The sequence below is a fragment of the Rhagoletis pomonella genome, unplaced genomic scaffold, assembly GCF_013731165.1.
Source record: "Rhagoletis pomonella isolate Grant_MI unplaced genomic scaffold, Rhpom_1.0 Rhpom_scaffold_00007, whole genome shotgun sequence".
NCBI classification, from domain to species: Eukaryota; Metazoa; Arthropoda; class Insecta; order Diptera; family Tephritidae; genus Rhagoletis; species Rhagoletis pomonella.
Window position 1 is genome coordinate 46,274,837 of NW_023458561.1, and position 15,170 is coordinate 46,290,006.

The 15,170-nt window shown below is 35.1% G+C and overlaps 2 protein-coding genes across 2 annotated transcripts in view; one reads left to right on the forward strand and one right to left on the reverse strand.

Annotated features, from left to right (window-relative positions):
• Positions 1–532: 532 nt before the first annotated feature.
• Positions 533–9,604, forward strand: LOC118742921 (2-hydroxyacylsphingosine 1-beta-galactosyltransferase). The gene is made up of 6 exons (XM_036475348.1): positions 533–684; positions 1,632–1,815; positions 4,917–5,213; positions 5,276–5,940; positions 6,120–6,242; positions 9,005–9,604. The coding sequence occupies exons 1-6, from the start codon at positions 542–544 to the stop codon at positions 9,153–9,155; spliced, it is 1,563 nt and encodes a 520-aa protein (XP_036331241.1). The 5' UTR covers positions 533–541; the 3' UTR covers positions 9,156–9,604.
• A 3,396-nt stretch (positions 9,605–13,000) lies between these two features.
• The window catches only part of LOC118743884 (sensory neuron membrane protein 1-like), a 9,078-nt gene continuing 6,908 nt past the window's right edge, over positions 13,001–15,170 (reverse strand). The window contains exons 7-8 of the mRNA XM_036476647.1: positions 13,603–13,781; positions 13,001–13,359 (exon numbers count right to left, since the gene is read on the reverse strand). Coding sequence (XP_036332540.1) covers positions 13,206–13,359; positions 13,603–13,781 — 333 coding nt within the window. The 3' untranslated portion in view covers positions 13,001–13,205. The remainder of the gene's footprint in view (positions 13,360–13,602; positions 13,782–15,170) is intronic.

Below are 15,170 nucleotides of genomic sequence, written 5' to 3' on the forward strand. Positions count from 1 at the left end.
TACACCGGGAGACACAATTTCCTTACATACATATTTAGCTTGGAACTCATAAACACGTACTGACGTAAAATTTTATACACACGTGGCGACGCGTCGCAATGTTGCTTGCGGCACTTGTTGCATAGCTTGAATTCCCCATAAAAAAAAAAACAAATACTTGTAGTTAGTGCATATGAGAAAAAGTTATTGGCCATCACTATTATTTCATATTACCAAAATAAATATTTTCAAATAAAAATCACTCTACCATGATGTGTTCATCAAAAAAATGGTAAATGTTTCTTGAAAAAAAAAAAAATGTAATTGCAAACAATTTACCGCTAAATAATTAAAAATTGTATTGCTACCATTAACCGCTCGATTACTCCATCAAAATCTATATAGGGCAGTGTTGGCGCTGAGGTTTGGCTAGTGCGTGAAATGTACGTTTCAGAAATTGTTCAAAGAGATTTATGCATGCATTTTAAATATAGTTGCAAAAATATTTCCAAGTTGCTAAAGTATATATTTTTATTTTTATTTCCAAATGCTAGATTTCAATATGACAAATCGTGTGTGGTACGGTGCGGCGCTTTTGTTTTGTGCTACAAATATAATGGCTGCTGATATACTGATGGTCACAATGGGCGGTACGAAATCACATAAAATACCATTTTGGGAGTTGGCGAAAGGACTGATACACAGGTGAGTGAATCAAAGTACACAAATTTAATGAATTTCTTTTTTCGTTTTATTACTGTATGCCATGAATATATATGTAGCTGGTTTTAACCCCCTTGTAAAGGCATTCAACCTTAGCTGTTCGGCACAATACTTGCAGGCTCCCAATTACATACATTCCTTGTAAACTGGCGAATAGAACTGAGTGTATATGTGTTTTTTAATATTCACAATGTTTTTTTAGTTCAAGTTTTTTTTTTTTATAAAAATATTGTTTATGCTTTAACCACAACCATGTAAATTAATGTACAGATTTTACAAAATTTAGAAAAATTCAATAAATTCGCATCAGAATTTCGAACTTTTTAATCTGAAGTTTTCCGGTATGCGGCACATGAAATTTTAGTAAATTAATAGTAACTTTGGAGCGACTACAAATTTTGATTTGCATTAATTTTTCTTTGCTGTCGGTTTTTATGTTTTTTTTTCAATGCTTCCATTTTTTACGAGACATAAATAAAGTTCGGCGGTTATGTTTTATTTTTCATAATGTCTACTTCAAAACCAGTGTGTCATACTGTGTTATATTATCACTTTATGCATAATGCCGTATTTCCACGGGCACTAAATTAAAACAAAATTTATGGCAAAAAATTAGGCACGTCAATACGTTAATAAAACAGCCATTCAGGTCGTTTAAACTTGGAATTGTTTAGATGGCACAAACTTTTTGCTGTTTCAGTTACTAGTGGAAATTCGGTATTATTCACAAACGACAAAAATTACGAAAATATGTCTACAATTTAAAAAACGTTTCGTAGAAAAAGACTTAATGACTTTTATTTCTAACGGTTTTATGAATGCCCAAATTTATTATTCAATTTGGTTTTTTATTTATTGCCTAGTGGAAATCCGGCATAAGTTTTAATTTTTCGAATTCCGTAAACTGATGTCTAACTTTTGTTTTCCAGAGGTCACAATATCACATTTCTTAACGGTTTCCCGTCCGATTTTCATATAAACGGCTTGCATGAAATTACACCTTCTGGACTAGTTGAGTATATACAGAATTATACAAATTGGGATTTACTGGGATCACGCATGACGGGAGAGATGCCATTATCTTTTTGGGATGCCTTCCGATATGCATTTCAGGTGAGTTTTTGTAATAGTTATGCTACAGAGTATATCAAAAATTATTATACACACACGATTAACTACGGAGACCAATATCTTCCAAATTATGATATTTTTGTTTAAAATATTAATTTTTGCTAAAGCTAGCAATATTATTAATTATCAATTTAGACCCATAAATTACACACTTGCCAGCAAGGGAAAGTCTAAACAAAAGCCAGCTTAAGGAAGCAAGCGAAGGGAATGTTGTTTTATTGGTTCCGGCGTTTAGGCCGTCCGTTGCCCCAATGTATTCTGTTGGGGAAAAATACATACCTTAAAGTTACGAGTGAAGTTTAATATCGGAAACCGCAGGTCCACAAAGCTTATGCGCAGCCCCTTTTTATGCGCTATGATCTTGACCTTGTCTCATGGTTTCCTGATATGTAGTCACCCTGTAAACAGAAGAGCCTCGAGGGCCGCGGTTGGTGTTGTTCTCAAAGCACCAACACCAAATGCGTGGACCACACTACGCCGGCTAGTCATTGTAGTTCGCTGTGCTTGGCCCGCGTGAACTTTACTTTTATCTTCTACCACCAGACGGGCGCAGCACAAGTTAGAATGAGTTCGGAGCTGGCATTTTACATCCATCTTGCCAGTTTAGGTCTGATGCTCCCATTAGGCTCCTTAAGTTGCCGACTTGTCCAGCGAGAGGCTCTGGCCTTTTGAATAGCTTTATATGGTACCGTATTCCGTGAGAGGTTGTCATCGATGATAAATCTCAGCTGCTTAATTTATTTAAAGAACTGTATGTTTTTTCCTCCAAAGAATGGTTCCAGCAACTTGTTCCTTTACTTTTTCCTGGAGAAAATGATTATGTTGGTCTTCTTGGAATTTACGTTTAGCACGTTTTCCTGCAACATTTGGTGACTGTCACTCCAAATCTGCGTCTCATGAGGAGTGCAATATCATCCGCGTAGCCTTAAACATTGACACCCTTTTCATTAAAAGGGCAATTCTGGCAACCGTCTTTCAACTCACTACAGTCTTTCGTAAGACAAAGCCTTATTCTGTTTGTATTTTAGTAGTAAGTTTTCTAAAATTTAAATTAAATAAATATATATATATTTTTCTTAAAAAAAAACTAAAACTGAAATGAAAAAATTAAGTAAAAAAAAAGAAAAAATAAATAAAACAAGTTCCTAAAAATTATTAAAAATTTTTCTTTTATAACAATCAAATTAAAAAAAAACACAATTGGGAAAAAAAAAAAAATAAGTTCCTAAAAATTGATTACAATAAAAAAGTATATTCCTAAAAAAAAAAATAATCTGAAAAAAGCATACTTAATTGAAAAGAAAGTTGCAAAAAGTGTAACGAAATTGTAAATTAGAATGTTATTATTTTTCCTAAAACAATAAAACCTAAAAATTAAAATGAAATTAAATTTAAAAAGGAAAAAACTAAATAAAACTGAATAGCAAAAAATTAGAAAAGCTTCTTAGAATTAAATGGAATAGAAGAAATATTTTCTTCATAAAACAAAAAACTAAACTAAAAAAGGATAAAAATAAAAATAAAAGTAAGAAAAAAAATAAGTCCTTAAAAATTAAATGAAATAACAAAAATATTTCCTTTATAAAACAATAAAATCTGAATACCAAAATAAAACTATAAAATAAAAAAATCAACACACTTTCTGTTTATAAAGATTAAATAAAAAATAAATAAATAAATTAAAATAATTTAAATTAAAAAAGAAAAAAAATTAAAACAATACATTAAATAAGTTTCCAAAAATTAAGAGAAAATTAAATTAAACAAAGAATTTTTATTATTTTTTATAATTGCACTACCTGAGGTTTCGAACTCCGGCTCTATGGCATGGCATGTTAGTGCTTTGCTCACTCGGCCATTGCACCTGTTTAGCAAAATGCCAAAGTGATTCCTGTCAAAAGAGCTTTTCACCATGAAAGTTGGCGAGGGCGCTTTTTACGGGCGCTTACCGACTGTGTTTCAATTGTCTTACAAAAGAATTTTAATTATCTTTGCCAGAATTGCCCGGTTAGAAGGCAGAGTAGAGGGAGATAACACCACGCGACGCTGTTACAAACAACGCAGGTATAAAAACACATTTCTAAAAATACTCACGCCAAATAGGGCCTTTTGCATTTAAACTTTCGAACTCACAAGCGGTTGCAAATACACAGGGAATCATTAAAATCGTTTCAAGCTTAGTATTTACTCGCAGTATAAAATATTGCCCATAATTTACAAATAATTGTTTACGGAAATTGCTTACATTTATTTTTGGCAAAGTATGAGCGAAGCTCTTCAAACGTTCATACGTAAATATATAGTAAATATTATTCCATTATCTGCTGTAAAATTAATATTCAAAGCAGTTAAAGTAAGAACATACATACATACGTATGTATAAAGCAGTAAATTACAAATTACAAAAAAAAAAACAGACAAAAAACCAAGAGCAAAAGAAAACCCCCAAAAAATAAACAAAAAAGTTAATTGTGTACTGCTGAAAGATTAATTTAAAATAAGTAATGCTTCTTGGAATGCTAGCAATGTTTTAAAATTTACTTGTTTGCTAAAAATCACTTTTCACCAACAACTTAGTCGAGTTCTAAAGCTTCTTTTGTGACCGAGTGTTGCGGTAAACAAAATTACAAATAGTACTTACAACAGAGACATGCAATCAATTGCAAAACGTTTGCTTTATTATTTATTTTTTATTTGACATTATTATTACATTTGTTATGTTACGCTTCAAGGTGGGCACGTCTAATTTGGCGAAGCCGCTGCAAAGCTTTTACTCAACATTACGTGTTAGTTATTTCAGTTAGTGTTTTTGGTTTTCTGAGAATTGTTTTGTAAACCATTTTGGTTAAAAAATTGTACTAGGTTGAAATAAATTTCTTTTGCTTTTTTTTATTGGGTTTCCACTAGGCGTTAAATGGTAAAAATGACAAAGTAGGGCATTAAAAAAAGTATCGTGCCATTATGTGAAAAAAATAGTCATTGAGTTCATTTCCACATGCAATTTTTTTAAATGGCAAACATTTTTTTGTCATTTAAATGCCTAGTGGAAATTCGGTTTCTAATTATTTTTTCTACCCCTTTAGTCCTGCGATGCCATGCTCGAAGACGCTGAAACCAAAGAGCTCATGAATCGCAACTTCGATTTAGCCATCTTGGATGGCGCATTTCCCGAATGCGCGCTCGGCATAGTCTATCACTACAAAATACCATTTATGTACATGAATACGGTGGGCTTCTACACCGGCAGTCTAGCGAAGTCTGGCAGTCCTGCTTCGTATGCGATAACGCCGAATTTCTACACAAGCTTCACAGATACAATGAATCTCATACAACGCGCTGCGAACACAGGCATACAAGTGTTTCAGGATATTATGCATAGGGTAATGATGGGATAATATTTATCCGTGCAATATCTATGTAAATTCACTCTTCTTCTCCACAGTTTGTTATGGCGATGGTGTATCGTGTGTTGCGCGTGCACATTGGCACCCACATACCGCATCCATATGACATTTCGAAAAACGTCAGTTTCATATTACAAAATGGCCACGCTGTTGTCTCATATCCACGCGCGCTCAATCCAAATGTCGCCGAGATCGCTTGCATACATTGTAAGCCAGCCAAACCACTGCCGAAAGATCTTGAAGAATTCATCGCATCGGCTGGTGAATCTGGTTTCATTTACGTGTCCATGGGCTCCTCAGTGAAGGCTGCCAACATGCCCGCGTCACTACGTCGCTTATTGGTGAAAACATTTGCCCGCCTGCCATATCATGTGCTTTGGAAGTACGAAGGCGATGCCGCGGAAATGCTTAATTTGACGCCAAATGTGCGTCTAAGTCGCTGGTTGCCACAGCAGGACATTTTGGGTCATCACAAGCTGCGCGCCTTCGTTACACATGGCGGTTTGCTAAGCATGTTCGAGACGGTGTACCACGGCGTACCTGTCGTGACGATGCCAGTTTTTTGTGATCATGATGTTAACTCGGCCAAAGCGGAGGTCGACGGTTACGCCATTAAGTTGCAGTTGGAGACATTGACAGCCAGTCAGCTGTACAAGGCGATTATGAAGGTCATACATGATCCACAGTACAGAAAGGCGGCGAGGTAGGTTATACACTGAGGAAAGAGTTTAGTTACATCAACTAAATAAAATTCTCTCAACACTTGATCTGGTTATTGTTAAAATCCTGTGTTAAGAGAAATATATTTAGCTGCCTTTTTTCTCAGTGTATGCGAAGATTCAAAATTTTTTGTCTAATTTTTCTCACTGAAAATCCTTTTAGATTCCGACAAAAGTTGCTGACAGATCAGCGTACTACTCCCCTGGAGACGTCCATATATTGGACCGAATATGTGTTGCGTCACAAAGGAGCCTACCATCTGCAATCGCCAGCCAGAAATCTGAGGTAAGTACCATTATTATTAATAGATCCTTAAAAGGTTTAGCAGCCAAACCAAGCATTTAGGACAGAATAGGTCGCCTAACTAGACTATATCTAGTTATGAGTCATGAAAAGTAAAAAGTTACTAAGCTCAGCAGTTGTTGACCTCACTTAGGTCCGCAATTTGTCGTCGTTCAACTAATGAAACCTACAAAATAAAAATCGTATTGCCTGATAACTCCTCTTTCCACAGTAATGAATACGATTGAGGCCTAATTACTCTCGCACTTTACGTGAAACCTAATCCCCGCTATGCATCAACGCAGCTTCCGTGAAATGCCCACCACCACCAAACCCTCAAATCTATAAGCCAAGAAGAGATAACTATCCTATTGGCGTTAGATTTGTCGAAAGCCTTGGAGACCGTTTGGCCCTTCAAGCTACCAGAGGACATTGAGGCATTCTCTCCCACAGGAGGGCTAAAACGGTATGCGGCGAAGTAACTGAGTGGTCGATAGTCGTCGGTACTCATTCAAGAAAAATTTCGAATGCGAAGAAGAATTACTTAAGCAGGTGTACCACCAAGGTGGTGTCCTCATTACTTTTCTCAACGAATGCTCGAGAGTGCTGTCCGCCAATAGCATTCATGAACTGCATTTGGAAGTAAGCTGTAATCTGTCCGATCATGCTCGGTCCTTTACTGCAGGGAGCTTTACGCTCTCTACTAACTACAAAGTCGGCGATTCGCTTTACCACCTGGACGAAAGGGGTCAAGTTGCAATCATGGACGGTTAATAACCCGGGAATTATAGGGGCTGCTATGGACAGCTTGTTCGCCTTTTCCACGAAGATAACCATGACTGTTATTAACTAAAGTAAAAAGGGCCGCAACAAGGTTTTCAAATTGTTCGCCGGCAGCTCTTGGGCCGAAGAGAAATAAACGCTGTTGAAAACATACATACAAGGCAATTGGCCCACCTATTCTAACTTATGCTACACCAAAATACTTTAGCTGGATCCAGCTACAGATCTGTCGGAACACCTCATTTCGAACCGTATCGGGCTGCCTTCTCTTGTTGCTTGGAGGACACTTACGCAGAGTGGATGCAATGAACCATCTAGAATAAAAGAACAACCTATTAGACACTTTCTAGAAGGAGAAACACCTCCCAGGGTCCTTAGAAGGCGTCTTTACGAACCCATGAACGAGATCCAGGCTCTGATCGCGCGACAACTAGAGGAAAAAAAGATTCGCTTGTCTCTTGGGCCCCGGATACCTCTGGCGCAATAAAGATCTGGATACTATAGTAGAATAAACTACTACTTATCTAGATTAGACCCCGATATACCAAAATATAATTGAGCTGTGATGGTACCCCCCAAGACTCCAACTAATCCTTTGCATGGGCGACCACGTGAAAACAGCATATTTCCGGGGATTACCGTTCGTTGGATTTGACGACAATAATCGAAAGTCTACCCGAACCGGGCAGAACTTTATAATAAAGCTACAGCAACAACAAACGATCTATTTTATTTTTCAGTACTGTAGCCATACTGAAAAACCCTATTAGTTGCCTTATATTGTGATTCAGTATTCTTGTCTGAAGGCTACATAAAGCGGCAGAAAGAGGAGCGCTCGCGCCGCAATATAAAACGTATAGCTGAATAAAGTACTGAAAACCTGTGAACGCCTGAAAATCCTTTGGTAGTTCTGCTCTAAGAGCTTTAAGCCGCCAGGTTTTAGCAGCTGGATCTGTATAGCAACGGCCTACTAGACACTCTAGTGCCTTCAGAGCCACATAATTGGTGCATTTCTCTCCTATCGGTCGAAAGGAGGTGCGTGAGCTCCAGGCAATACATGATGCGCATATCAAAACTTGTAATGACTTTGTTGGCATATCTCGGGCTGTATATAATTTATATCGCATATGATTTCGTTCTTCAGCTCTGGAATCATCTCAGGCTTATTGGCATAGACTGTATTTTTCACGTGGCCCTAGAGAATGAAGTCTAATGTTGTCAAATCTCGGTCGCAATTTGTCCTCGTTGTTTCATGAGATAAGGCGTCTTGGGAACTTCGTGAGCATTAGTGCCATTGCTTCATGCGCTGTGTGGCAAGTGGCGCCGTCCTTTTGAAATCATTCATTGTCCAAGTCCATGTCATCTAATTCAGGCCATAAAAAGTTTGTTATAATGTCACGAAAACATTTACTTACCACCGTAAGTGCGCCATTGACTTTGACAGCCCAAAAATCACACCACCAAACAGAGACTCGTTGTGAGTGCATAGTTTTATCTTGAATAACATGGGGATTTTCAGTACCGCAAATGCGGAAAATGTGCATCATCGCTCGTGAGGATTTTGTTTTTGAACAATCGACATTGTCTCTAGGCTTGAAAACATACGTAATTTTGTTAAAATCCTCTAAACGGTGCTGTGCACGACGACGAATTGAGATTATATCGCGTGCTGGCCCACACTTTGTTCCCAGCAGCAGAATCTTCTACCGAACCTACCCAGGTTCCTCGAATTTGTGCACCAAACGAGTTGGTGACTCAGATGGCCGGTTATGTTCATCGATTGCATTGGATCACTTTTACGCATTGTTCAACTTAGTATCGCTCCATAACAAGTTTGCTATAGACATTAACACATCCAAAATAATTGCTGTCAAATATCTGCTTCACCCATATACATACATATTAAGTGTTCTTGGACTCAGCAAACTCATTTCACAAAAATGCTCTAGAAAATACGATTAATATAACTTTCATCTTTTCAGTTGGATCCAATACTATCTTGTCGATGTAGTCGCACTTTATGCGGGCGCCATCTATCTAATCTATTACCTGCTAAAACGCTTGCTCTCTCGTCCCGAAGTTATACACCATAGCATACCCACGGCTAATCAAAAAGTCAAAAAGATCAACTGATAAAGCACAAAATGGAATACATAAATATTTATGTAATATTTGGTGATATCTATTGGCTAAATGCATGTTTGCTTCAATTTCGCCACTCTCAAATATACATCCTCCTGCTCTACAATTTCCGAAGTGCTCACAGTTCTAATCCCTTGTGTACAGTGTGTATGAAAATATTTTAGACTTTTTCTGTTGTTTAGAAAAAGTTGTTGTAAATATTGTAGCTACAAAATCATATTTAATTTATTTTTAATATTGTGTGGAAACAAAATTTTGGCAAAGAATTAAAAAGAAAAGTACATTTGTATCATCGCTGCCGAAATTTTTAACTTAATTCTGTAATTAGATAAGTCTATCAATGTGTTATTGCTGTAATTATCATGATTAAAGTTATTTTCATTGTATTTTGTTTATGAGCCTTGTATTTAATTATAAGTTAATACATATGTACATGTAGTTTTATAGGACTAAATAAAATTCAATATTTTATATGTATGTATGAAAAAAAAAAATTTAAAGATTTGTTTTCTCTTTAAGAATTAAGTTTTTTTTTTTGAATAATCTATGAGACAGTGGATAAATAAAATCTGAAAATATTTGAGGGACTGTAATAATTATAAGCTTTATTTAAAAAAGACTTTGTAATTGTTATTTTCTAAGTTTTAGAGCCTTTTTATGTATACGATAGGCCACACGAACGATTCATCTGCAGAGGAATGCTTCAAAAATTAGTCCGGCGGAGGCGATTGCAAGACCACACCACCGATAGAGTAATAAAATTGCAATCAGACACGATGATATTTTCAGCAAATAGGATTTTGGCTTTATTTTATGCTCAGAAAATGACAGTTGTTATTTTCTGAGTTAAAAATTAAACCAAAAGAATAAGAGCCTTGAAGAGGTTTTCTAACTTAGAACGCACAGTGGTTCGGATAGTAGATCTAGCTGGACGAAAGTCAAAATTTTTTTTGTTTTTAAAATACTTAATGGTACTTGGAATACATACCTGACAATACATTCAAATAGAAATTGCATTTATTAAAGCATTAACATATGAAAACAAACAAAAAAAGGTAAGTCAACGCCGCCTATTAGAGAACTCTATTTTAAAAGCTGAAATTTAACTTAAAAGATTGCTAATTGCACTCACAAATATTTACATAATTGCAAATTGACTTTATAAACAAAAAATTACACTTATTTCGCTATAGATTCAGAGGTCATAACGCAATTTATGTCCACATTGGTACAAGCAAATTTATTCTGAAAAATTGTCGTTTTGATTAATTAAAAAAATAAATTAAAGAGTAGGAAAAGTAAAGGCCGCCGAAGGCCGATATAAAACCACTTGCATATTATTCTTTACACCTTCGCAAATGCAGAGGGTAAGTTCGATAGCCAAGTCTAACCAATTGGCTTAGATATTTACATTTTAGTGACAGTATGTCAAATCTCAAAATTCAAAAGTAATTATTAACAGGAATGTATCTGAATATAAATATAAGATCAGTGGCGGATCCACGGGGAAGAGGGGGGGAGGGGTTGTGTGTTTAAACAGAAAAATACTTGGAGTTATAAAACCTTTGGTTATGAAAGAGTTAAAAAAAAAGTACACAGTTACATAGAAATCTACCGATTTTTTTAAATTTTCGTCCGCCATATTGGATCCGCCATTTTTAATTTTTGATAAGTGACTTCAGACTCGTAATCAGCGACTCAAAAATCCCCTAGGTAAGTGGTGTAAAGATCCATCAACGAGTATTTGTTTAAATAGTTTCGTCCAGCTAGATTTGCGATCCGAACCACTGTGGAACGTCGTTTAAGTTATAAAATATAAAATCACTACCGGAAAATCTCCTGCTGCGGAACTAAAAGGGGACTAAATTTTATATATCTTGAAGGTCTTTGGCAGGACTTGGAAGTGACCCGATACATTCCAGTTTGTTAATAAATTTCGATATCGATCTGTATATCGATCATTCGATGAATTTCGAAAACAGTAAAATCCAATAACTTCGACAATTTTCGTTAAATTTCGTTGACAGTGCGTTACGAGGGCTCGATAAATTTCGATAACTCAAAAATGTATATGTCGCGACATAAATCGATAAACTTTGCATACCTCTATAAATTTCGAAAACTCAATAAATTTTGACAGCTCCATATTTTTTGAAAGCTATCGTAAAATTTCGATAATTCTCTACACTCTGACACCACGATAAAATTCGATAAGCAGCGACAAATCGATAAACTTTTATAACATTTAAATTTCGATAACTCGATCTGTCTTGCAAATGAAAAAAAAAAAAAACTTTCAGAAAATCAATAAATAGCGATAACTCGATAAGTTGCATTTCCATAATGCGATAAATTTCGTTAAATCTATAAATAATGATTTTTTCAATAAATATCGATAACCTGATAAATTTCATTAACTGGACAACTATCCATAAATTTTGACAACTAAGTTTCTGTGTCTATAAACATTGCTCAGTTTGAATAATTTGATACGTTGCGATAACACAATAAACATGGATAGATAACTCGGTAACTTGATCGACACTTTGGACAACCAAATTTTTATAATTTATTTCGATTCCTATCTAAAGATTTCAATAAATTTTTTGATGTATTTATCATTGTTTTCATTTTCGTTTTTATCTTAAATTTTGCAACAACAACTATTCAGGAATACGGAAATATTTAAGCGACGATTGCGGCCGTAATTAGGTTTTTTTTTTAATTTATACATTTTTTGCTCTAACTAAAACATGAGACTGAAGGTGATACACCGGTTGTCTCTTAATCAAATTTCACATACCGGAAATCCATTCCAAAAAACATTATATACGGTTCTAATTTCATATCCCAATGCATGAGCTTCAAAAATAAAAAAAAATTAAATTTTTAATATCGGCTGGTGTCTCTGACTGCATGTTGGGGCTGGGCGTTCTATCCGAATTTTTTGACTATTCGAATATCTGAGTAAAAAATCCATATATCCGATTGTTTTTGTATTAATGCAGTACTCAATTATCAATTATCTTGCAACTCGATACATTCAGCAATTTTGGAAGACATTTTACGAATCCGCTCAAATACTGTTTAGAATATCCGGATAACTAAAGGAACGGATATTAATCGGATATTCGGATTTTATCTGTATTCACAAATATTCAAACGGGTATCCGGATATTACAATATACAGATAGTCCCTGTCCTACTGCATACATATCTGTTATGAAGAAGTCTCTGATAAAATTTATCTGTACAGCACACAGACAAAAGAATTCGGAGGACAAACAAGTAGACAACCCTCTTAAAAATGAAATATTATCTAGCTATCAATGTTAGTTGCAAAATTTTGCAAAGTCTTTCGTCACCTTTATTAGGAGTCTACTGTAATTGCCTGCTTCAAAGTACTAAAATCTGAGCTTTATTATATCATTAGCAACTGAGTTGTTGGAATTTATTCCTGGAAGGTAAATACATGATGGCCCATTACATCGCCGCTTACTAATTTGACAATTATAGTTTTCGCTGACAGATGCAAAAAGTGCGTAAAAATTCCAACAAATTATCCATTGGCCAAGTGCAATAATGGCCATGCAAATAATTCCATGTACTTGAGTTAGACCAATCAACTTGCATTTATGTATTCTATTTTAACACTGATTGATTGAAAGTTCTTTGAGGGTTGGCATTGGAATAAATCCAAAGTAATACATATAGACAATAATAAGCTCCATTTCATTCTTAAATTTGATCCAATTAACAATAAGTACAGTAAATTAGCGTTGTAACACCTAGCTGGTAATTACTATGGCATTTCCATGAGAAATCAAACAGCTGTTCATGCACATACATACGTCTAGAGGACGTCACTAATTTAAATTTATTGCTGCTAAAAGAATTGTACATAAATAAGTATGTACATACATATGTATGTGCTGTGGTATTTACTGCAGCTACATTACTACAACACATTCACTAATTTCTTAAATGAAGCGTTTTTCTTCTATTACGAATTTTTTGCTGATACTTAATTTAGAAATTGCATTAATGTTTATCGATAGATTTGGTATCGGCAGTTGGTGCAACATTTGTCGTGGTGATTTGCTTATTACCATAAAGCATATAGAGGCTAAACAGCAGGCCGCAGGCTCCCACAACCGTCGACATCCATTTAAAAATGTTGTTGATTTTGATAACTCTAAAAATAAATATTTATGAAATAGTCATCTGAGCTAAAGTATTTGACCTCAAAGGAGAGTTTACAATGTCAATTTGGAGTTGAAAATGTTTTTTTTTTTTTAATTTTTTTGTCTACAATAACAGCTTGAGTGAGGTTTAAGTCGTGCGGGAAATTCGAAAATATTTGCACTTACTAAGAGCACAAAACTTCTTTCCAAGCTCGAATTGTAAATCCTCCCCACACATATTATTTCATACTCACAAGAAAACTTTTTTCTTCAACATATCGGTCCATGTCTTATCCAAGCTTGCTGCCTCTTCTACCCAAAATAGTGGCATGGTGAGTGTACGCAAATTCTTCATACTCTCCACCTCGGGCACGGGCATCACCGAAAGGCTGAATTGTAGACGTTTAGCGGCAGATAAGGGTGTGCCCGATATCTGTGGCGAGAATGCATTGGCATAAATACTTAGTTGTAAAAGCAAAGAATCAGATAGTCAACTGTTAAGAAAAGTCACAAAGCTAAATTATAATTATATAATTTTGTGAACAGCGTGAAGAGTGTTGCCAACCAAACGAAATTCTGCTATTTTGCTCAGATAGCCATCTTATTTATCTAACTAACTACATGCATAACTATTTGAAGCCGAAGCCATTGTAGTCTCAGCTTTTACCCCCCATACGATTCTATACTTTCACCTCCTTCAAGGGAATTAGCAATATTGTTTAGTCCGCCGAGTCAAATGATATGGGCCCAATATTGGGTTGCGACGCCAACTCACAAAACACTTTGTGACTTGGACTTCATTCTGTCCTCCCCGTTGGTAATCTATATATATGTATAATAAAATCGTACCAGGCCGATGTCTGTACGTTATAGATTTTAAAGAAAGGGGGTCTTTTTTTAGAGCAACAGAGGTCAAATCAACCAGTTTTAGAATTTTTGTCTGTAAGTTTTTATGCGCGTCACTCGAAAACTAATACATGAAATTGAATACAGTTTTTACGGACGTATTGATAGAGGTCTAACTTGAAATATAGAAAGAAAAAAATGACAAAGTTGCCACCTGTTTGAAAATTCCAATTTAAGTAAATTAATAAGATAAAGTAAATATTGCAATATGGCAGTCAAAAGAAAGAGATTTAAGAAGGCTTACAGCCGAAAATATTTTTGTTGAAGGTTGCCACCTGTTTGAACATTTTAATTTAATTTAATTGATGAGGGAAATTATGTATTCCAATATGGGTATTAAACTGAAGAGGTTTAGGAAAGTTTACTGCAGAAAATAGTTTTGAAAAGGGTTGCCACCTGCTGGAAAAATTTTATTCAACTAAATCGATAAAGTAAATGAAATATTAAAAAAGTTTCAAACAGCACAAAAATAAGTTTAGTAGAGAATAAAGATAAAAAACCACGATTTTAACCAATATAAGACACGAAGTGATCTGACTTTAAACAACAATGTTATGGTGAATCGCATGAAATGATGGATGGTATCGGAAAAAGAATCTCTGCGTCATTCGGTCTAGGCACTGATACATATTTATCAAGTGCCCAAAGGAATTTTCTAAAGGCGAACTAGAAAAAGTTTAGGCTGTTCTTTGAAACGAAAATATAATTTCTCCCTGGACTCAAAAACCTGAAATAAATTGAAGAGCCAATATGCAAGGTAACAAGTAAGTACATTGGTTGGTTGTTTTAAAGAAGTATTTTATCCGTTGATAAGAAGCAAGTACATTTCGGTATACTGAACTTATCCAACTTTCTAAGGGGTCCAGGAGATTTTTGAATGGGGTGAAAAGAAGAGGATTGATCAGAATATTATATC